Here is a 24,707-nt window from a genome sequence, read left to right as displayed (position 1 = left end):
GGCAAACTAGACACCTGTTGGCCGTGTCACCATCTTTCTTTTCAACAGTTAGCTATTTCTCATTCTGACAACACTGTGATGCATAAAAGATCCAATAAAACAATATAGCAATCATGAAAACGGCATTTTGGAGATTCCCTATGCACTTTATACATAATGTTCCTTCACCATCTTACCTCGTATATGATATATTTTGAGCTGTCTTTAATGAAACCGTTCAATCTGGGTTTAAAACACTGTATTTTCAAACCCATGCGTGATAGTACACTAGCACTAGCTCATTTTATGTCAAACCTGTAGTAAAAACAGTGACCGATGACCCAGTGGAAATATATATTAGGACGTCTGGGAGAAAACCCTTTCACTGCAATTTTTGTTTTCCATTTTTTTTTGTGTGTGTAGGCTACTCTCTGTGTTGTAGTTTTATATTCTATTGACAGTAGTTAGAGCTATTTTAAAAAGAGCCCAGGCTGAAGATGTATGGAAGGTTATTAATGACAAAACTATTGAGCGAGCAAAAGAGAAATCCAAGCTTTTATTAATCTGCAAATTAAGATTTGAGAACACTAAGTTAAGTGACAGATTCACATGGGTAAAAAATATAAGTATAAGAATGCAAAGACCAAAAAGTACAGGATTCATTTACTCATCGTCTTTAAAACGGCAATCTGTTTAGTAAGTTTGTCTCCCCTGCTGAGAGCAAAGTATTAACTCTTTTTGAGTTTTTAACCAGAAAATGAAATTTTAATGTCAGTCTCTTCTGTTTTATCAGCTTTTTTAAATTTTTTTTTATTTGTCTAAAATACTTAACCTGTCTGATTGAGTCTGTTGGTCAGCGCTCTCCTACATTCTCTGAAAAGTTCTGAGAAAATAGGGAAAAACAAGAACTGAAAATGGCCTTCAAACTAGCAATGAACTTAGTAAACATGATCTGCATCAAATTAGCTGTTAAAACTCAATTTGTTTTTGCTCAATATTCAAGTTCATTTGTCATATGTGAAGCAGTCATTGGCATTTAAATTCTTAATTGTCAGTCTCCCTCAAATAATGCTCAAACAAATATGTATAAAAGAAAAGAAAAATCAGTTAAATCTTATTAGAATCAAAGACAATAAAGACAAAATAGTGCAGGCAGCAATTATCATATTGGAATAACATGTAATACAAAATATAATACTGTGGTAGACAGGTGAATAGTAATAGTAAAATGTATAAACTGTAACGTACAGTAGTGTATGTATATTTGTCATTAATGAACGTCCATAAGCTGACATTAAATTAAATGTAAACCGCCGATTCACTCAAATAAATGACAAACAAACACAAGTAAATGTCACAATAATTATTTATTAAGCATACACATTATAATATAAATATAAAATATGCTATTTTTGTTTTTAAAATTGGTGAGACATCATTGTATCTGTGTTGAGACAGACAGCCATACAAACAGGTTTTAATATTCTACCAAAATCTGCTGAAACTTCTATGCAGCTGTAACAAACTTGCCATGATGGTGCCGTCCTAAAACCAGAGCCTGTGTTCATGTCAGAGAAGTGTAAATGATCTAGGATCAGGTCCATGTAAATGTCACCATAAATGAGGAGGCAAACTGGTCTTAGATCAGCGCTCCTAGTCTAAGATGCCGTATGCAGTGAGCCCACGTACAGAGAGAGAGAGAGAGAGAGAGAGAGAGAGCACAATAACCTACCGTATATTTCTTTATATATATATTTCTTACTGTAGTCCAACAATGGCAATTAGCAGCATGATAATGAACCACTTTTGTTCCTAGTCCCAAGAAACTGCAAAATAAGTTAGGAAGTAAAGAAATTAAATAAACATCAAGATGATCATTGTCACTGTACTAAGAGAGAAACTCGTCCACAGTGAAACAATCAAGAGATTATCAAACACTCAAATCAGACCAGAGTGATGATGTTTGACGGTCAGGATTCAGGCTCAATTCACCTTCACCTCAGTCAACAACAGGGGAGTGGATAATCATTACATTTCTAATGACATCGAGTTCTCAAGCCCTTCAGTTGACTGAACCTGTAGTGAATTGATCCTCAAACCTCTCAATGACAATAAAGAACAAATAGTTTTTTTTAACATTTTTTTCTCTTTTTTTTTTCTTCTTCTTCTTCTTTTTTTTTTTCTTTAAGTTTGGTTGACATGCTGAATCCTTGTGTTTGCAGGTTTTGTGGTCAATCAAAAGGAGAAGTACTGAGCGAACCACTCCTGGCGCTGGGCGTCCGGGGAGTCGATGGTGGAGTCCTTGGTTTCAGGAGGGCTTCAGGACGGGGAGCGCGACAAAATGAAAACAGAAAAGAAAAGAAATAAAAAGAAATCACCACACCAAAAAATAAAAAAAAACATAAAGACAGAAAAAGACAAGTCAGGGAAGAAGTCATTGGTTGGTTTAGCTTAGTCTTTAGTCTAAATCCTTCGCGTTCCACTTCCCGGGATTGCTCCGGTGTTGCAGCTAATTCCGCCGGATGCGTGTCTTTTCAGTTTCCTTCTGCTTTCTTTATTTTGGAATTTTAAATACGGTGAATTTCTGAGGACTATGGTTGACTGCTCCTCAGATCTCTGCAGGGTAAATCCAGACAGCTAGCTAGACTATCTGTCCAATCTGAGTTTTCCCTCGCACGGCTATTTTGCAGCGGCTCTGTGCTAGGGCTGTGCAATTAATCGAAATGTAATCGTGATTATGATTTCGGCTCCCAATGATCACAAAAACAGAATAATCGAGAAAAACTATTATTTAGCTCATTACGTTTTGCAAGAAAACTCTTATTGTCTGTTGTGTTCTGAATGAAAAAATAAAGTTTAAATAGGACAAGTATTAAGGCAAAGTTCACAGTTGTTTGTTTTTTTTACTGTTGATTTATTTGACTTTTTCCGCTGTTTTTTAAGTTCAATAATTGCAACATCTTTCCAGAAGTCAACGTGTAATCGTGTTAAATTATCGTGATTTCAATATTGACCGAAATAATCCTGATTATATTTTTTTCCATAATCGAGCAGCCCTACTCTGTGCGGAGTTTAGCACCGCCCGAGACGATTCGGATTGGTTTAAAGAAATGCCATTAAACCAGAGCACGTTTTCCTCCCATCCCCAATGCTATGTGGAGTAGCCAGACCCTCCTTCAGCGCGCTTCGGAGGAGGGTCTGGCAAAGCGAGACTAAGCTTAGTCTTACACCTCACTGTTTGTATCTCCCCTTAAACTTACTGAAGTTACAAAAAGTAGATCATTTCTGTCCATTAACACACACAGCCTATTGTTCTACCATCGCTGGCTGCAGTCCTCTGTTAGACCTCTTCTCTTTCTGTGCTAAAATGGAATTTAATCACTGAATTCATGAGAATCAAACACAGACTTTAACTGCTTTGCCGTAATTGATTTAGCCTGGCCGGTGGTGGAAGAAGTATTCAGAACCTTAACTTAAGTAAATGTTCTGATACCACACTGTAAAAATAAGTAAAAGTACTGCATTGAAAATGTTACTTAAGTAAAAGTATGTAAGTATCATCAGGAAAATGTACTTAAAGTAATAAAAGTAAAAGTACTCCTCACACTTTAGAAAACTAGAAACGATCCAAACTGTTCTGTCAATCAACTAAGTGTTTAATCAGCCAATCATTTCAGCTGAAGTTGTACGCCTATTATGGGGTAGTTTAAAGGTCCCATGGCATGAAAATGTCACTTTATGAGGTTTTTTAACATTAATGTGAGTTCCCCCAGCCTGCCTATGGTCCCCCAGTGGCTAGAAATGGTGATAGGTGTAAACCGAGCCCTGGGTATCCTGCTCTGCCTTTGAGAAAATGAAAGCGAGGGCCGATCTGGAATCTTCTCCTTATGAGGTCATAAGGAGCAAGGTTACCTCCCCTTTCTTTGCTTTGCCCGACCAGAGAATTTGGCCCGCCCATGAGAGAGAGAGAGACATCATGGCTTTCAAACAAGCAAAGTGGCAGTTGGTCAAGACCAGTATTAGGGGGACCACTAAGGTCTTTATAAAAGCATCCAAAGAGCACCATGTCATGGGATCTTTAATTTATAATAAAACATTGTATTTCATAAACTACATGTGTTTTGTGTGCAACAATCTTAATTTGTAAAGTTACAAGTAACTAAAGCTGTCAGATGAATGTAGTGGAGTAAAAAGAACAATATTTCTCTCTGAAATGTAACGGAGTAGAACTAGAAAATAGCATAAAAAAGAAAGGATTCAAATAAAGTACAAGTACCTCAAATTCGTACTGAACTACAGTACTTGAGTCAATGTACTTAGTTACATTCCACCACTGAGAATGGCACAGAGTACAAAGATAGTACTAATGTGACGGTTTGAAGATGGTTTCAATGGAGGTGTAATCCACTGTTCTGTCCACATGGGGGCAGCAAAGCCACTGTCAGGATCCAGTGAGCAGAGAAACTCCATTCTACTGTCCACATGCACGTATACTGTATCAATGGTCATATTCAACTGTTTTTAGTAACCAATTAGCCCATTCACTGTTAACAATGTTGAGGTGTGGACTGTTGGTTGGACAAGACAAACATTGTGAACGTGTCCCTTTGGGCTGTGGGTAATTGTGATGGCATTTCTCCATATTATTATTACTATTATTTTTTTTTTTACAAATCAAATATTCAATTAGTTCTCTTTGTTTATTTTGTTTTTTTAGAGTGTCTTGCTGGAAAATTTAACTTTATGTGTAAAGTACAGTAATGTATATTTGGTTTTTAGGTACCTTGCAATACTTGTTTTGTATTTAGATTGATTCTCTTCTGAGACTTTGGAGTATTTCTATATGGGAGAAGAGAGTGATGTGTTCTCTTGTTGGGGTGGGAAATAACTGACGAAATGGAAAAGTGTTTTTCTGTTACCGGTCTTATATAATCAAAACAATAAACACATTGTTAAAAAAACAAAACAAATTAATCCATAATCCAAATAATCATTAGTTAATAGTTCATAATGAGCTCCACCTCAAACAACTACAAAAATAAAATCCTTCTTTTACATTTATGCATGAGTAATAATAACCTAATGATATAATATATAACAGTCATTTTTCTGCGTTGAGTTTTACTTTTATTACTTTAACTACAATTTCCTTATTATACTTAAATACTTTTACTTTAGTAACATTTAAAAACATATGTTTTTAAGATGATATTTTTGGGCTTTTCCACCTAATTTTGACAGGACAGCTAGGTGAGAAAGGGGAGGGGGGGGGGGGGAGACATGCAGGAAATGGTCACAGGTCGGATTCTAAACCTGGATCTCTGCGTCGAGGCATAAACCTCTCAGTATATGTGCGCCTGCTCTACCCACTGAGCCAACCCGGCAGGACTTTTACTTGTAATGGAGTATTGTTACAGTGTGGTATTAGTACTTTTACCTAAGTAAAGGATCTGAATATTTCTTCCACCACCGTTAGGATGTAATGGGCCTTTAACGGTGTTAAAGCATGGCAAAGAATCTGACTACACAACCTCTACCAAACCTCATTAACTATTTCAAGTATTTGGTTTTCTACAGGAAAATGTCAATCATTGTTGGTATGAGTACGAGCAGAGGAAGCTGCAGCTACTTCCTGACTCACGTCCACGGGGGGGGAAACAAGTTTAGTTCCCTAAAGTTTGAACTAATTAGGCTGAGTGTCTGCATCTATCTAAACAAACACCTTTTGGAGCTTTTTTTCCCCCCTGCTTTCTTAATTGGCTTCTTCCTAAACAAACAGTCCCTTAAGCCCCGGGTAATATTTACATTTTTTGGGACTTTATTGTTGTTGTTTTCTGCTTGAAGGAGTCAATTATTTCCCAAAAGGCTTCCCTTGTATTTTTTATTTTTTTTTTGCAGCATGATAAATCATGTTTATAGTGTGCACGGTCACAAATCAGTCAACTTCATGTTGTCACATCTGAGTGTCTGAGTTAGATTAAAAGAAAATAACACCTTATTGATCCATGAGGGGAAGTTGGGCTGTGACAAAATGTTAAAAAGTGTTCAAATCTATTACAAATATGAAGGTCTGTATCTGAAGTAGATACAACATCAATATGTCTACAATGTATGAAAAAGGAATATGAAGAATATATAAAATTACAGTTTATGATGAGCAGAAATGTGTGTTAATATCTACTGTGATGGGCATGAAGTTGTAATAAAAAAGAATATTCGGTTACACTTTACTTGAAGGTATGTACATAAGAGTGACATGACACTGTCATGAACGTGTCATAAACATTATAAAGAAGTCATAAACGTTTATGACATAACGCTTCTTTTAGTAACTGTCATTTGGTTTTTGTTATGACAAGTTATGGTTAGAGTTAGGGTTAGGGTTCATGTGTTCATGACAGTGTCATGTCACTCTTATGTAGATACCTTCAAGTAAAGTGTAACCGAATAGCCATCTATCAAATATGTTTTTTGGAAATCATTTTAGGTAGCTTACGTACAGAAACTGAGGATTACGATGACGGGCAATGATACGAGAGAAGGGAAGGGAAATGAAAATGTGAGCAGAGATGTTTTGATGTTGAAGTGAGGGATGAAGGGAAGGACAAGCGAGAGGACATGAAACGAGATTGGCAGGAGATGAGATGATGAGAGAGATGAAGAAAAGAATCCGAGGAAATGATGAAGTAATGAAGTGACTTCTCTCCGCAGCCTGTGAGTGAGAGTGGCAGCTAGAAATGCGACAGGTCTGTGTCTTCATTTAAAAAGCAAAGCAAAACAATCTAAAAAGCTTACATCATTACAAACGTGTGTCTGGCCCAACAGTCCCAGCAGGATCAGTGAATGAATAACATGTTTTTTTTTTTTTATTCTACTGGTCAACTAATTATGTTATTTTTGTGCAGATTTGACTAAACATCTACAAAAACTGGAATATTATAGCCATATTTCCTGCAATAATTTAACATTAAAGTACAACTAAAATTAAACTACCTTTTATTTTCTAGCTGCTCTGTACATCCCTTGTCCTGTGATCTCCTTTGAGAAAAAAAATCCAAAACCAAAAGGGAGAATTATACTTTTTTTGGTTTCATGATGGCACCCTCTAGTTTTGCATTAATGCGACAGAACACCATTCATGTCTCCATCTACGTAGATGGAGACCTTATTATTATTTATTTTTTTAAGATTATTTTCTGGGCCTTTATTTTGACAGGACAGCTGAAGATGTGAAAGGGGAGAGAGAGAGGGGGGGGAATGACATGCAGCAAAGGGCCGCAGGTCGGAGTCGAACCCGTGGACGCTGCATCGATGAGTAAACCTCTATACTTGGGCGCCTGCTCTACCAACTGAGCTATCCGGGTGCCTGGGGACCTTATTTTGATACAGCCTGATTGGCTGTATCAAAATAAGGTCCCCCTTGCATAAAGCAGTGACACACAGAGCCTTGTCTGGATCAACGGAAGTACATTTTCTAGGAAGCCCATCCGCTTCCGCTCTCTGTGTGTTGCCGTTCTCTAAATCCCTTCGCTACGGTAAACAACGGCAACAAACATCGAGCTAGCAACGCAGAAAATGGCAAGTTTTTAAGACAATCTGGACTGTAGGCAGGCCTGCTTGGTTCTTTCGGGAAATGATTGTAAAGATTTACAAAGAATATGTTTACGGCATTTACTCTCTAACTGGGACCGATTGGTGGGGATTGGTGGGGATTGCTGTGGACGAAGTACACACGGCTAATTTAAATAGCTCTCGTTACTGTATTGTGTGAGCAGTTAACTACATGTAATGTTGTATGTGGTGTTTTCTTTTTGCGGGGTGCAAATGTTCCACCGAAACAAGTTCCTTCCCGAGACTATTTAGCAGAGCCACCGTCGCTGCGTCAGGAGCTTAGCTTCGCCCAAGAAGATTGTGATTGGTTTCAAGAAATGCAAACAAACCAGAGTATTTTTTTTTCTTCTCCCATCCTAGAATGTATGTGTGGTGTAGCCAGACTTTACTCCACAGCGCCGTGGAGGAAGGTCTGGCAATGCTGGACTACACCGAGCCAGACAGCAGCCTGCTACACAGCACAAGGGACACAACAACCCACGGTAGCTTTCCTGCTGAAGTCTCCTTTTCATCCAACTTAAAAACACGAACACACGTCTTATCCCGCAGCTTAGCTTGTTGAACAAGCCGCCAAACAAATATTCACCTGGGAAAAGTGCACTGCTAACGTCAGTGTACGGGCTACATGGCTGATTAGCTGCTCAGCTGCAGCACCGTGAACAGCGTGTAAACACAGCTGCAAATGTCCCTCCGGTTGGTTAGATGCTGGTCCTTGCTTTGTCTACCCATGACATGTTGGCTACAGCATGTGTGTTTACTTTTCATCTGCCAGCTGCTGTCAATCAAACACAGACAGCGACACAGCCCTCCAGCTGGCTGAGACAATAAAAAAAACATATCGACATTATTTTTGACTAAATGCGATTTTAGTTGGACTTTAAAGCTGCAAGAAGTTCTCATTTCCTGACTTTTTTGGATAATTGTATTGGCTTTTAACATAGTGTACAGTATACTAGTGTTGCACATGGAGCACAAAATGACTCTACAGGTGATAGTAATAGTAGCACTAGTTCGCATTGACAGACCTTCCTCCACGGCGCTGCGGAGGAGGGTCTGGCTAGTACACACACATTCCGTGGATGGGAGAAAAACGTGCTCTGGTTTATTGGCATTTCTTTAAACCAATCGCAATCGTCTTGGGCGGCGCTAAGCCCCGGACACGACGACGGTGCCTCTGCATAATAGCCTCTGGAAGGAACTTGTTTTGGTGGAACGTGTGTACGTTGAAAAGTTGTTTTAGTCGTGCGAGAGAAAACTCAGATTGGACAGATAGTCTAGCTAGCTGTCTGGATTTACCCTGCAGAGATCTGAGGAGCAGGTAACCATAGTCCTCAGAAATCCACCAAAGTTTAAAAAGTCAGCACAAAGAAAGAGGAAGGTAACGGACATCCGGCGGAATTTCCGGCGCCACCGGAGCAATCCCGGAAGTAGAACGTCGTGGATATAGACTACAGTAGCACAGATGACAGAGAAAAAAAGCTCAGTGCGTTCTTTTAAAGCTGCAACTTAACAGGTGTAAAATTCTCTGAATCCTACAGGCATTTAAACCTATTGTTTCTTGCTGTATTTCCAGTAATAAATAGAACGTTTTTGAGCTGTTTTATTTATTTATTTCCTATAGTCTGTAGGTTTGTATGAACCACAGTGACCACAACATACGGTATATCTACACAATCCTTGAATTATGATTCCAATTAGCCAATTTTAAACAGCTGACATTTCATCTCTTCTCAACACATCTGGCCAAAATCATGTTCTCATTAGTCCTGATAGACTAAGTGTCAGAAAAAGTGAGCTTAACCCTTGTGTTGACTTCAGGTCACACTGACCCGTTTTCAATTTTTGTTTTATATCAGAAAATATGGGACGTAGAAATAAGCGCTGAAAATGTGTAGAAGAAAAATGTAACAATTTAAAACGTTGGAAAAAGCAAAAACAAACAAAAAAGTTGAAAAAAAAGGTTTTTTTCAAGGTTGACGGGAAGACAACACAAGGGTTAATAATATGTGTTTAGATATTTGTCCCAGGAAGTCATTACAAAACAGCCAGCTGGACCTATGCACATTAAGGTTTGTGTTTTCGATCATTGCTAACACAAAAATACAGTATGCGGAGGTAGGAGGAGGATTCATTCCTAAATCCCTAGTCCGTAGTTGGTGTTCTATCAGGTTGGGAAAGAAAGACTATTCTAAATACTAATTTCTCTTTTGTTTGGCTCACTATTTAGTATTCAGAAACAACTGAAATATTCCTGCTTGGATTCAGGTTAAAACTCCACTTAGATGAGGTTTGTTTAATAAAAGTCCTCTTAAAGATATATATACTTAAAGGACCCAATGATTTAAAAAGGACAGGTTTACAAATTGCTGCTCAGTGTTGGAGTCAGGGCGGAGGGATCAGTCTAATTACAAATGTTTGTCAAGAACAAAGAGTGTGCAGGGCGAGGAGAGACAAATCGTTTAATGGAGTCTGAAAACATTTCAAAGCAGATCTATAATATCTGACCTCATACTGTCAATGCTGGGCTCCTTTGTGTGTGTGTGTGTGTGTGTGTGTGTGTGTGTGTGTCTGTATGTGTTGCTGGTGGTGCTCCTGCCTTCCCATAACAACAGGTTTGTCCCAAAGCTTTTGCAAAGCAGTCCCCACATTTCATTCTTTACACAAACAGCAGGTAAAACATGCAGCAAGATAGATTCAAAATAACTAAAAACATGCTCTCTCACTCACACACACACACACACACACACACACACACACACACACACACACACACACACACACACACACACGCTCACTCATGCTGTAAACCTACATACCAGCGCCTAAAAACACACTCGTCGGCATGCGATACACAAACTGCATGTATTCATGTGAGAAGCATGTTACATAATTCATCGTCATATCAGTTCACACCACAGCGACCAATCACAGCCAACCATCAAGAAACAAGAGGGATTTATTGGACCATAAGAGTTGAGAAGTAAAGCTGGTTTTCAAAATAAAACACCACCACACACAGAGGGGACAGTCCACGATAGAAAAAGACAACAACTTCTTCTTTTAAAACTCACATTAGAAAATACTTTTATTTTACTTTGTACAAAATCCCATTTTCGAGTTGAGGAGAAAAAAGTGCAGCGTGTGCCAACATGCTGAAATTCAGATGAAGATGACAGGATGAGGAACCACAAAATGACACAGTGCACAACAAAAAGCCACAACAGATAGCAACAGCAAGTTTTATAACTTCCCGAACAGAAAATGGGAAACCTGGCGGCATGCACAACGGTTAGCATGTTCAGACAGACGGACACGTGGAAAGGACAAAAAAATAAAAACATGCCCCTTTTGCATTCCAAGGCCATTCTTTGAAGCTTCAGTTGGGACACTTGTGTTAATGTCCTGAGTGTAATGATAATTTCTAAATATTAAATCGCTTTTATTTAAAGACCTGTGGTGCTGCTGATGTCTCTCAGTTTAAATGTGCTGCAGGAAAATGCAGTCGGGTCCACAATCGTCCAATCATAGCTTAGAAAACGTAAACAGGAAGTGGAGTATTACTCCATATATATATATATATATATATATATATATATATATATATATATATATATGACTTTGGAAACAGGTTTCTTTTAAAACAACAGACCAAAAGTGCAAAGAACGCATTAAATAGTGTGTTTATCTGCTCTACTGTAAGATGCAAAAGTTAGCATGTCCTGCTAACGATCTTACTACCTACAGTAGTAATGCAGCGTTACTTCCCAGGCCAGGGGGTTTTACATTATTTTGTGGGGTTACAATTTACATAAAAAAAAAAAAAACCCTGTTCCTGACTAGAACATCCACTGTGTAGTATTTCCCCGCCGGCGCTGGATGCTGCTATGTCAGGCTAACGTTAGCGTCTCTGTCCTAATCTGTAGTTGATTTGGGGAAGTTTACAATCCAGCAAACCCAGCTAAAGTCGTGAGCTAGAGGTACACATTGGTTCGTAATGGCATTAAAGGCATTGGTGTACAGCATCATTTCAGATTGAGAAAAAAAAAAAAAAATGACTATTCTAAATACTAATTTCTGAGTTGTTTGGCTCACTGTTTAGTAACCAGTAACAACTGACATACTCCTGTTAAAAGTCCACTTAGATGAGGTTTGTTGTCTAACTAAAGTCCCTTTAAGATGTAAGTACTTAAAGTGATGGTTCGGAGTAATTTCACCCTAGGGTCCTTTGCACCATGATCTCGAGCCAAACACCCCCCCAGAAGCTTTTTTCACCTGGGTCGAACATTGGGAGCGTTAGCGTAGCGTAGCGTTATCAGCTGAATAGCTTAGCGCAGAGGCTAATGGATCCGAAGTGTCTCTTAACATTACCCCACTAATAATGCCCGAAATGATACCAAACGTCTACAGTAGTACAAATAGGTTATGCACTCATAAAACGATGGATTGTAAAATTTGTAAGTACACCAGAAGTTTATGTAAATAACACTTGCCTGCTGGCTTCTGCTCTCTGCTGCTGCTGTTACTACCGGCAGTAAGAGTGCTTAGGGACATTTACAAATTACAACAACCAAAGAGATGCAACAAAAATATTTATTAATTTAATGATTAAATAAGGTAATGTCTCCAAACTTACCTCAATTATTACTTGTCTCCTGCTAGTTATACTACAGCACTTACTTAAAAATAAGTTAAATTAAAAATATTTTTGTTGCATCTCTTTTGGTTGTTGTATTTGTAGACGTCCCTAAGCACTCGTCTCCACAGCAGCAACAACAACAGCAGAGAGCAGAAGCCAGCAGGCTGTTATTTACATACACTTCTGGTGTACACAAACTTTCCAATCCATCGTTTTATGAGTGCATAACCTATATATACTAGTGTAGACCTTTGGTATCATTTCGGGCATTATTAGTGGGGTAATGTTAACGCTACTCTACGCTAACCTCCCAATGTTAGACCCAGGTGAAAAAAGCTTCTGGGGGGTGTTTGGCTCGAGGTCATGGTGCAAAGGACCCTAGGGTGAAATTACTCCGAAACATCACTTTAAGGACCCAGTGACACATTGTTATTTGCATTGTGAAAGAGCATAAAAAGCGTAGCGACAGTAACTTAAGGAGCTGGCGATTAGCGAATGGTCAATTACAACACATTAGAGTGTTTGAAAGCTTCTATTTTACACTCTGCAGCTCGCGATGACAATGACTTCATGCTCCTTATGGTTTATGGAAAGGCCAGACTTGGCAGGAAGGGATGAAAATGTAAAAAAAAAAACACCAGTTATTGTCCCACTGTTTCTTTTTCAAAGCCAGAAACAGCGTTTTTCAGCACTGAGGCTTTTGTGAGATAACACAAGGCCTAAAAAATATACCGTGTACATTCAAGATTTGACTCTAAGGCTATGAGTCAGCTCATTAAAAGTGCTTCTAACTCCCTTTAATCAGCAGAATTGGTTTCAATTGAACGGAGGTCTGTGATTGGATGATTGATGCGTGGATGGACCAGCTGCTGCCCGTCGGGGCTGAAAAGGTCTCACCTCATATATTTCTTGGGTTCGGTGGGAGGGGTCGGCGGGGGAAGAGGTTTGTTGGAGTTGAGTTCAAGGTGGTGGAGGGGGGAGTTGGGGATGGGCTCTAGGCGGCTGGGCTGGGCCGGGGGCGGGGGTGGGGGCTGGGGGGGCTGCCCACTTCCTGAGCCTGCCACGCCCACGCCCATACCTGCTGCCTCCAGAGCCCTGACATTAGGAGAGCTGCTGAATCGGCTGGCTGCGGTTTTCTCATTCTTTTTCTTTTGCTACACAGAAAAAGAAAAGAAAAGGGAGGGGCACGGGGGTCAAAAAAGGAGCAAAAGGGAAGTTTGAAAGAAAATAATAATAAAAGATAGGAAGAAATGGAGGCAAAAAAAGGGAAGATGGAGTACAGGGAGAGCCCTAACAGTCCATCCAGTGAGAGGCAGGAAAGAGCAGCGTGCTAACTCGATCCTCCATTTAAAAGCGGATCGAAGCACGGGGTAATGGATCAATCTGAAGACCGGCATCACTCAGTCTCAGTCTTAGAGCGGCAGTCGCTCCGAGCAGAATGGAAGTTCAGATGAGGAGAGATGTGTCAAGAAGCAGAAAACATCTCGCACTAACAAATGGCTTGGAAAGCAAAGGAGAGCTGGAGATTTAAAAAAGTCAGGAAGACCAAGTGGGTGGAAGACTAGCACACAGTGAACACACACAACACATATACAAATATGTGGGGGGTAAAAATACATGTGACAAGAACAAAACACAGTGGAAGTTATAGAACCCGAGAGAGATGGCGTCAACAGTTATATACTTATCATGCAGCGGGGGACCATTCAACTCAGACATACTGTGAGCAATGAAATATTTCCCGGAGCACTGGGAGCTTTTAAAAGGCCCTGAAAACATTTAAAAAAAAATTGTTTTCAAACAGCTTTTGATCATGAGCGATGGGATCCTGCATGAACACACCATTTTGGTCATTTTACCTCAAGAGATTCACTTCATTTCCATTTCACTTTAACGAGCATTCATAATTAATCTAGTGTTGTATTTCGGCGGTGCACTGAATTTGAGTCGCTGTTTGAACGGTGACACTTCGGTTTAATTGCTGTAAAGAAATGAGACCTTGGGCCCGGTTTGAATTCAACCAGCGGCGCTTTGCTTCCTGTCACCCCACACACACACACACACTCACTCTCTCCCCCTTTTTTCTACCATTCTCTAGATGCTCTATGATAAAAAAGGTAATAAAAGCACATAGAAACCATCTTTAAAAAAAAAGAAATTAGACATTGTTATGTCTGAATGTTAGCCTCCTTTTCATACCAGTGGTGCCGAAAAAACCCTACCACATTTCCTTTAATTGTGTTTTTTCCTGTCCTCTTTCGCGGTCCTTGGGCGATTTTGTTTGCACTGAAGAGAAGAAACCTTTTAAAATTGATTTTTTTTCCCTCCCATCGCCCTTTGTACCATCTGCCATTTACTGTAAACTCTGAAAGTTTTTCACTGGAGCGTCGTGATCGTGTCATTTGCTGTAAAACAGCTTCTCTTCGTGTTGCCGTTCAACCCCCCCTGAAAAACACTCTCTGACAATCTCCCCGAAGCGGTCTCATTTGTTGACAGCGATTTACAGTGATGTTTGAAAAAAAAAAAATCACCGTGGTCATGATTTATGGCTGTTCCACTGCAACAGTAGCTCTGTTCTTCTGACCGATCAGCACTGATGGATGTGAAATGAGATGGAGCGGGTCTCATCTTTGCGAGGTAGTAGAAGAAAGCGACAGGCTGATCAGAGCGCCTCTGTGTGTGGCGTGTTGCAGGACATCAGGGCCTACCTTAATCAGCGGGTTGATAACTCCTACGTTAGGACTGGCGTTGAACACTTTGTTGAAGTTGGTCTCCCTGTTGACGAGCTCCAGCTGGTAGAACTTCTTATCGTCCTGGAGCAGAAAAACCATGTAAGCTGACGGAAGACTCAGGGGACTGTGAAACTGTTTCAAAATGAAATAGCACAACGCCGGTGTCAACATACAACACAGCGCTTTCGAAGCCGGAGAGCGGAGAGCGGAGTTCACTTCACGGCGAAAAAAAATACTTTCACCCAGGATACGCTCGTTCGTTTCTCGGTGTTGAGTGTTGAACTTGTTGTCCTTCCGCGTCAAAATAAAAAATTGAGTTTTTTTGGCGCTGGTTTAACCCTTGTGTTGTCTTCTGGTCGACCAGGCACAAAATTAACACTTTTAAAAAAACTTTTTCCCATGTTTTTGATGCTATTTTTACTTATTACCAATAGTTTTACACATATTTTGGGAATTCATGGTCAATAAATCTCACTTCTAGGCGATTATACCTAATTTTGAAATGAAGAATGATTTTGACTAATGTTAGAGGAACGTATGTTGGTGGAGAATCACAGACGTTCCGATGTCAAAGTTTAGTCCGGTTTTGAAACCATTTTCAATTCAATTCAATGCTATAAAATTGAATAGCCACAATTCAATGAAAGTAGTAATCGAGTACTTGCAATTGTACTTAATTTTTTGAGTAATTTGGTTAAACAGAAACCCATATTTCTGATATAGAAGTTTTGAGAACGGGTCAAATTTGACCTGAGGACAACATGAGGGGTAATCAAACCACAATCTTTTTCCAAAACTTAAAAGGTCCCATGGCATGAAAATGTCACTTTATGAGTTTTTTTAACATTAATATGCGTTCCCCCAGCCTGCCTACGGTCCCCCAGTGGCTAGAAATGGTGATAGGTGTAAACCGAGCCCTGGGTATCCTGCTCTGCCTTTGAGAAAATGAAAGCTCAGATGGGCCGATCTGGAATCTTCTCCTTATGAGGTCATAAGGAGCAAGGTTACCTCCCCTTTCTCTGCTTTACCCGCCCAGAGAATTTGGCCCACCCATGAGAGAGAGAGAGGAGACATCATGGCTTTCAAACGAGCAAAGTGGCAGTTGGTCAAGGCCACACCCCCACCCTCCACCTTGCCCCCCCTTCTCTCCTCCTAAATAGCATTTAAAGCTACAGACACAGAAATGTTACATCCTAATAACTGTTCATTGTGGGACTGGCTCTAGTGGCTGTAATTCTGCACCAAGGCTGAATTTTGGGAAAGAGACTTCAGATACAGCATTAGGGGACCACTAAGGTCTATATAAAAGAGACTTCAGATACAGTATTAGGGGACCACTAAGGTCTATATAAAAGAATCCAAAAAGCAGCATGTCATAGGACCTTTAACTAGTCGTTTTGCTGCCTAAACTTAACTCTCATTGCCGCATGACGCTCACGTTTTCTGGCTAAACTCAACTACCACGGCCCCTGAAAAGACTGCCGGTGCCTGTAGCCGGCTTACAGTCACCTATAGGCAGGTAAACAACTGCCGCTGGTAGCCGGCGTACCGGAGCTCCGGAGCAGCTAAATACAACCAGCAACGGCCGCTCTGATTTTCACGTTACAGCGCTTTACTTAGTTTAAAATACTTCTTTTTTAGGTGTATAATATAATGGTCTATTGGCGAGGAAGGGATATGTAGACCAGAAAAAGGGAAAATCCCACACAGCAACCCCCCCCGAAAATCGCACCGTTTGTGTATATCCAATCTGTGAGAAACGGAAACTTGTGCTACTGCATCTGAACGCTTCAAATGAACAGAACCTGGAGTACTTTCCTTTTTCACATTTTTCTCCTCTTTATATCACACACATTGCCTACCACCAGTTTTTTGACGAGAGATTCTCTCTCAGACACCATGTCCTTCAGCTCGGCGATGATCTGCAGGTCCTCAGGGCGACTCTCCCTGTTCCTGAACTTGTCCTCTGTTCCTTCCAGCCTGTCAGATAGAAAAATACAAAACCATAAATATTCTGCACCAGAGATCGGTGGTAGAACAAATCTACATTTAGTACATGAAAGTACATTTAAGTACTGTACTCAATTACAAATTCGAGGTACTTTACTTGAGAATTTCCATTTTATGCTACTTTATACTTCTACTCCACTACATCTCAGAGATCAGTATTGTACTTTTTACTCCACTACATTTATCTGACAGCTTTAGTTAATTTACAGATGACAGTTTTCCATCCCCTTCCTGTCCAGTGAAAACAATGTATCTCCAGGTTTGTTGATGTTGAATGTTTGTGATAAACTGAAGGATGAAGTGTTCCTTTATGTGTTTTTTGTTAAGATTATTTTTGGGCTTTTCTGCCTTTAATTGATAGGACAGCTAGGTGAGAAAGTATGGAGGAAATATTTATTCATAATTCAAATTGAAAGTCCAAAGATAAATTGAAAGTCCAAAGAGAAAACAAAGCGAGATCAAATTAAAAATATTATTTTTTTTGTTAAATTTTCCATTTGGCTTTGTCTTTTGAATTTAAAATTTGGCTTTTGAATTTCAATTTACCATTCGTTTTTAATTTTCATTTAATATTTGGCTTTTGAATTTCAATTTAACATTGGATTTTCATTTGGATTTAATATTTGGCTTTTGAATTTCCATTTAACATTGCCTTTTCGTTTGGACTTGACACATGTCAATGTAAATGAGGAGGCGTGGCCCAAAGGCTGGTGGGAGGGTCTGAAACGAAAGGGGTGCAGAGGCACCTTATGAGCAGCAGGGGGAGCAGACTGGACTTTCAATTTCTCTTTGGACTTTCAATTTGAATTATGAATAAATATTTCCTCCATAAGAAAGGGGAGAGAGAGAGGGGGAATACATGCAGGAGATACGTGGTTCTCACAGGACAGTGACACATGATGATCTTATAGAATATGATGCATTGCTGTAGATCAAACTACCCAACAGTATATAAAGGAGTTCAAATGAGCACAACCTTACACATCTACAGCAGTGCAATGCAACATACACATTAATGCAGCAGGAATATGAATCCACAGACATCAGATATAACAGGAAAACACTGACAGGGAACATTTTACTGCACAATCAATACTTTTACTGTTCATACTTTACTGTAAGTACATTTTGCTCATACATACTTTTACTTAAGTATGGGTTAAATGCAGGACTTTAACTTGTGGAGTATTTTCAGAGTCTTATTTTTAATTAACTAAAATATTTAAATACTTCTTTCACTACTGTACAATCGTTAATTAATAGAAATGTAAGACAACACTCAAAAAGTCTTAACAAGGGGGAAAAGACCAAGGTTATATGTGCAGTTTCATCGGTGTAAAATATGCAAAATTGAACATCAATTACACATAGAAAAAGGTGTAAGAGCCAGGTGCACTTTGTAGTGTGTGTGTGTGTGTGTGTGTGTGTGTGTGTGTGTGTGTGTGTGTATTAGATGGAGCCCTGTATGAGATGTAAGAGAGATAAATGCATGTACTACAGGGAGTAAAAAAGATGAGTGATTTATAGGCTTTGCTTTTTCATTAGCTTTTGATCAATAAAACAGTAATTGTCCCCGGTCCCTTCCCTTCCCTGTCCTCTTATCTTCTCATCACAAAAACCATTAAACGGCTTTTGTACGTTCAAATATTAATAAAAAAAAAAAGTTCCTCCGGAGGTTGTTTTTGTTCTGTGAGATATGAGAACTTTCATAAAACGTTATAATGGATTTTTGTTATTTTCCGACCGGCCTCCCTCAGAGAAATCACCACTTGTGTAAAACCTCCGATTCATCTCATATTCAGTGTCATTTTTCCAAACGCAACACATGCTAAAGATCGCTGAGCATAATTATTTAGCATTAGCCCGTTCAAGAAGCGAAAAACAACCAATCATAGGAGACACCGTTGGCTGGAAAATGACTCTTTTTTTTTTTTTTGTAATGAAATTAAACAAAAAGCCTTTAAAAAAACGCCTCCATATGGCAACGGCGGCATGTCGTTGCACTTTGAAAGGTTTTTTCAGTTTCAGAAATTTGTCTTTAAATGTTACCAATACACAAGCTATGATGCAAGTCATCAGTTGCCCACTTCTTTTTATCACATCATTGTGTCAACCTCATAATTTGATACATAAATTGTTTACAGAGTGTCAACTGAGCACTTAGTGTGGGGTATCTCTCTAAATACAAGTTTAAATTAAAACAAATTTAACACTGGAAGCTCAGTACGTTTCAGTAAAACACAAAACAGTCACTGACTTCAGTTACAAAATGTCATGTTTTTTTGGCTATAGAGCTGTTTCTCTGCATGTTTAGCTGTGTGCCTATTTCTGGATTTACCAATACCTGATGTGACAGTGAGCTAAAAAGCCTTTCACTTCCCACACTGCCTCAGTGCAAGCCACTGAGGGGGATCTTTGTGACATTTATGCCAGTCACACTTTGGCCAAGGCCTGGTATCACGGCAGCTTGTCTTCCCGACAAACTGCGGTCTCTCTGAGGAATGTCCGCTGCTGAAAAGGAGCCCTGCTCAGTGATACAGAGACGCACCGATCTGCACTTTCATCAGATATACTGTCCGCCGCTGTGCTGGTCCTTCTGTGCACCTCTGATAGCCGATTCATTGTGTTTCTCCTGCGTGTCGGACATTTTCTGCAGCCCGGGCATCAGGATCTCTTACGCTGCTCAAGCAGTGCACAGTACGTGTTTGGCATGGAATAAAGAGAAGGGAACAGCTTCCATGTTGGGTGCTTGTTGTGTTACGTACAATCATTTGCATCGTTTAACTCGTTAACATCATTTTGGGGGCTGCAGAAAAAAGCTGTAAACACTGACATTTTATCACCTTATAAAGTTTTGGCCAACAGTTGTCTATTTACACATCCAGCAGAGACGAAGCAACATTAGCAACGCCAATGAAGGTTTGATATGATATTTAAGTGAATGATAAGGGCCCTTTAAAGCTGCATTTATCTTTTTTTTTTTTTAGGGCTGCACGATATGTGGAAAATATCTCATTGTGATTATTTGGACTGATATTGCGATTGCGATATGATTTACAATATTGAAGGCTGAAGGGAATGATCATTTTGTATCATTATTCTCATTTTCAAAATAATAAAATAAAAAAAATTAAATGATTATATGAGATTTTTTTCTTTAGGTAGGATACAAGAAAAAGGCCCAGCAGAGGTTATACTTCCTTGCGACAGCTAAGGAAGTTTAATCTGCCTAAGGAGCTGCTGACCACTTTCTACTCAGCCATCATCCATCGTCTGTCATCTGCACCTCCATCACTGTCTGGTTCCGGTCAGCCACCAAACGGGACAGGGCCAGACTGCAACGGACAATTAGGGCTGCAGAGAGGATCATCGGAGCTGACCTTCCCTCCATTCAGGACCTGTACCGGTCCAGGGTCAGAAAAAGGGCAGCAAAAATCTCTGCAGACCCCTCACATCCTGGTCCCAAACTGTTCAACCTCCTTCCCTCTGGTAGGCGATACAGGGCACTGTTCGCCAAAACCAGCCAACACAGAGACAGCTTCTTTCCCCAAGCAGTCACTCTGTTGAACGCTCACAAATAGCCCCCACCCTTACACTGAACAAAGCCAATAAACACTGTTCTGCTCATCTACCTCATGTTTATTGCAATCTTACAATTACACTGTTGTTATTAATATATGACCATTGCAACAAACTGCCTTGCACTATATTTATATTTATATGTATACTTAAATCTTAAATCTATATACTGATATTGCACCATTCCTTCCCTCTCTTCAATTGCTATTGTATATTTTTTGTAAATTTGTAGATACTAGTGCAGTGTTATACGGTATACTTAACAGTATTTTTTTTATATTTCTTACTGTCATTTCTGTTTTTTATTCTTTATAGGTTAAGTGAAAGATTAGCCAGAGTCAAATTCCTTGTTTGTCTATGCAGCCCTGGCCAATAAAGCTGATTCTGATTCTGATTTGTAAGCTGGGACGTCTCCGTAACACCACAATATTTAATTCAAAAGGCTTTGACACATACTGTATTTTGCCTTTAAGAAATACTGCGCCGGAGTGGATTTTTCTCCACACCAGAAAGCGAAGCGCCTGCAAGTGATTTGCTACTGATGTTTTAATGTAATTGTCTTTAAAGGTAGAATATGTAGCGAATATGGCTTTCTGTTTGTAAACACACCGTTCATAGTCGGCCCCTCCCCCCCGGGTAAATGGCCAGATAGAGAGAGAGAAAGAGAGAGAGGGAGGGAGAGAGAGGGAGAGAGAGCACAGCGGTGGTCGAGAGAGTAAATGAAGAGAGCGCCAGCGAGAACATTACAAAGCACTAATGAGAGCAATAAAACACTCCTTTCTCATTGTTTTGCCGCTATTATGTTCTAAAGCACTAATAAACACTCCCACACCTCTGTGGGAAGGTGGCACATTGTGGGATTATGAATGAATGCAGAGCTTCATCCTGCCTGTTTCTGAATTAGTTAAACTTGTGTGCCGTTCTGAGACGCTGAGGGGGCAAAGCAACGGCTTTAACAGTCACGCTGGCCAAGAATCTCTATCATACACTGACAGAAGGGTCTGAGGCGAACACTTCCAGAGAGCCCATTTGTTCAGCAAACTCCTCAAATGGAGTCAAGACAAATATTATCTTCTCGAGTGGAGTTGATGATCGGATCCGAATATCCAGAGGGGATTTTTCTGCTTGTTGTAGAACGTGTTCCAGCGGGTATATAGATATATATCTTTTTACTAGCTGGTTGAACTGCGGCTGAATGTCCTCTGGGCAGGAGCACACTGAGACCAAATGTTTGGTGTCCAGCTATTTTACGCCTGACTGCTGCAGCATCAGCAACCCTTCACTGGGCAGGAGGACTCTGTTACACCCAGCTGGAGAGTCATGGAGTCCGGTGTCCACCCATGGCATTCATCATGTATTATTTGGGTATTTGTTTTGTCTACGATCACATGAAGAGAATATTTTCAGGGTTTGGACAGATGCACCTGCTGTTGCTCAGCTTATATGCAAGCCTCCGAAAAAGATTTTCTTCAACATTTTCTACAGGGAGGACTCCACGTCCATCCACTGCACGGTTAAGCTGATAAGAGATATTGAACAGACACTACTGTTCCAAACGTCACATGTACGGATCTAATAAATAATGGACAATAATGTCAGAGGAACTCTCCCCTGTTCTTATAATAGAAAACTCATTATGCACTATAATGTAGATGATAATTATCAAAGAAAATATTGGTAAAAGACAAAAGAAGAGAAGATGATAAAAGAAAGAAAGCTGTGAAAAGTCACATTTTGATACAGTATGCCCTATAAAACACAAACCTGAACAATAATGCACAGTTTGTATAAGGAGTGTAAAGGCAGCACAGTATTATCTACACCTGCCAGAGACAGCTACATCTTTTAAAGGGCTGTGTGATTTGTGCGCTGGGACTGTACTCCATTATCACGAGATTGCCCACAGACCACAAGAAAGAGGATCATTAAGCATCATAAATTTCCAACACTGATCCATCACTTTCTTTGTCATGATGGATTTCGGCTCTTGGACTTTGCTGTCTGCTCTATGTGAGAAGAAATAGGTATTTTTACTGTTTAAGGGGCGCTTTCACACCTATGGTTCGGTAGACTCGGTGCAATTTGGGGGTGAAGTTGCAATGTTGTCGCATTTTCTATTTGGTTAGGTTTGCTTTCACACTGCACTTTGTCAAACGCACCAAACACTGTAAACAAAAATCAAGCTGTCAAAACGGTCGCTTATTTATTAGACAGAATACTGACAGACACTTCTGGTCTCAGAAATATTGGAGCGACACCACATCTAAAACGTCTTGGGTTTTCTGATTCTGCATTAGTGTTTATAATATTTTAGAAGAAGGCGAACAATCTAAGCAGCTTAAATAAAGCGAGTAATAGAGAGAGAGAGAGAATGACTTCTTCTGAAGAGTCCATCATGTTTTTTTAATCCTCTGTGTCGTCTTTGGCTACTAGAAACTGCATGGAGGAGGGCACGTGCGCTATAACGGAAGGCTTGTATCATGTGGACGCGCCGACAGTGTTGTTGTGATTACTTAGAATTCCTCATCGGGGCGACAGAAACTACGCACTATAGCTTTAAATCATATATAAATCTTGAAATTGCAGGCTAGTAAATGCTCTGTTTTTGGTCCACTTCCTGCATTTGGGTCGGGTCGCGTTCCCACCTGAAGTGAACCGAAGTCTAGTTCACTTAGAAGCGAACCGAGACCCCCGGTTTTCAAGCGGACCAGAGTTCGGTTGTTTGGTCCGCACCAGAGATTGAACTGAGCTTTCACACTGCCTCAAACGAACCGGACTAACCGGCCCAATGCTCCAGGGTTCGGTTAAAATGGAACCAAACAGCTCAGGTGTTTTTAAAGGCTCTTGCTTGGTATCCAGTGGATCTTTTTTAATTTTGTGAATGTTTATTGGTGAGATTTAACTACTTACACGCTGATTTCAGAACTGTTGTTAAAGTGTTGACTGTAATTGTGTTTCATGTGTCCCGATGTATGATTTTAACAAATACTGGAATATTGCTGATGAGATGTGACTACAAACCGCATCTCTAGGCTGCATGATGACCAAAACTCAAACAAACACAAACCGTAACCCACAGACATTCTTCCTCCCACAGGACCAACCAACGAGGCACAGACGCAGGACAAAATGCTAAATTATTCATGGAACTTAAATGGCGGAGCAATCTCAGAGGCTGTTTAGGGAGAGGGATTTGTAGACAGGGGACGAGGCTGCCGTCACCTCAGTGATTAATTAGGAGGGAAGGGACAGGGCTTGCGGTTAAGACAGATCTGTGTTTTATTTAATTAGATGGAAGACACAGTGGATTATCTCCGGGGACAGCCCCAGAAATGCCTCTTTCGTGGGTAAAGTGAAGAAAGTGCCAGAAAATAAAAACTGCTGACCATAGAAGTAAATTTGTCCCAGAAAACAGCAGAAAGTAGACATGTTTAGTCTGTAAACTTAATTCACTGTGCAGACTGTAAAGCAGTCAAGTGTCACCAAAGTAATTGCCATTTATCCACACGGGGACATGGATGTCTAAACCAAATTTAATGGCAATCCTTCCGATATTTGCCAAGACATTTCACAAAAAAACCATACAGGTCAACCTCATGGTGGCGCTAGATTAAAAATCAGGGGATCATCAAAGTCAATAAGATTCATCCGCTGGAGACAATTAATGTTTTTACTAACTTTAATGGCAATCCATCCAATAGTTGTTGAGCTATTTCCGTCTTGACCAAAGTGATGGACCGACCACCCTACCGCCTGACATCGCCATCTCTAGAACCACAATACCAAGATCAAGAATGCTTAACTTTAACCCAACATGGACGAGAAATCCTAAAAAAATAAATGAAACCACATTAAAATGTCAGCGCATCCATCTCCAAGATAACTAAGGAAACTTCATCCTCTGTGAAAGACTGTGAAATAAGGTTGGAATCTCGGGGAAAAAGCTAGCAAGTGGACCTTGAGTTGGGTTTTCAAAAATCTTAAGTATATGTAAGAACTTGACACTTACTGCATGTTTTTTTCTCATTGTATCAACATCTAATTGTCCTAGTATTGTACGTGAGACCCTCTTTAAGTACAGATATTGTGTATGACTGTGTTTACAGCAACAAAGAGTCTTAATATTCTTTGTAAATGTACTAACAGCCCAAAACATGCTC

The 24,707-nt window shown here is 39.9% G+C and overlaps 1 protein-coding gene across 5 annotated transcripts in view; it reads right to left on the bottom strand.

Annotated features, from left to right (window-relative positions):
* Nucleotides 1–1,368: 1,368 nt before the first annotated feature.
* fam184ab (family with sequence similarity 184 member Ab) overlaps nucleotides 1,369–24,707 on the bottom strand; it is a 176,219-nt gene continuing 152,880 nt past the window's right edge. For 2 of the 5 annotated variants that reach the window (XM_039782367.1, XM_039782369.1), the window contains exons 19-22: nucleotides 16,812–16,938; nucleotides 14,935–15,039; nucleotides 13,124–13,380; nucleotides 1,369–2,296 (exon numbers count right to left, since the gene is read on the bottom strand). In XM_039782367.1, coding sequence (XP_039638301.1) covers nucleotides 2,215–2,296; nucleotides 13,124–13,380; nucleotides 14,935–15,039; nucleotides 16,812–16,938 — 571 coding nt within the window. In that variant the 3' untranslated portion in view covers nucleotides 1,369–2,214. The remainder of the gene's footprint in view (nucleotides 2,297–13,123; nucleotides 13,381–14,934; nucleotides 15,040–16,811; nucleotides 16,939–24,707) is intronic. The other 3 variants (XM_039782368.1, XM_039782370.1, XM_039782371.1) reach the window with 2 other exon arrangements.

Source organism: Perca fluviatilis, chromosome 18 (genome assembly GCF_010015445.1).
Source record: "Perca fluviatilis chromosome 18, GENO_Pfluv_1.0, whole genome shotgun sequence".
Classification (NCBI taxonomy): domain Eukaryota; kingdom Metazoa; phylum Chordata; class Actinopteri; order Perciformes; family Percidae; genus Perca; species Perca fluviatilis.
This window is presented reverse-complemented; position numbering and strand designations above follow the sequence as displayed.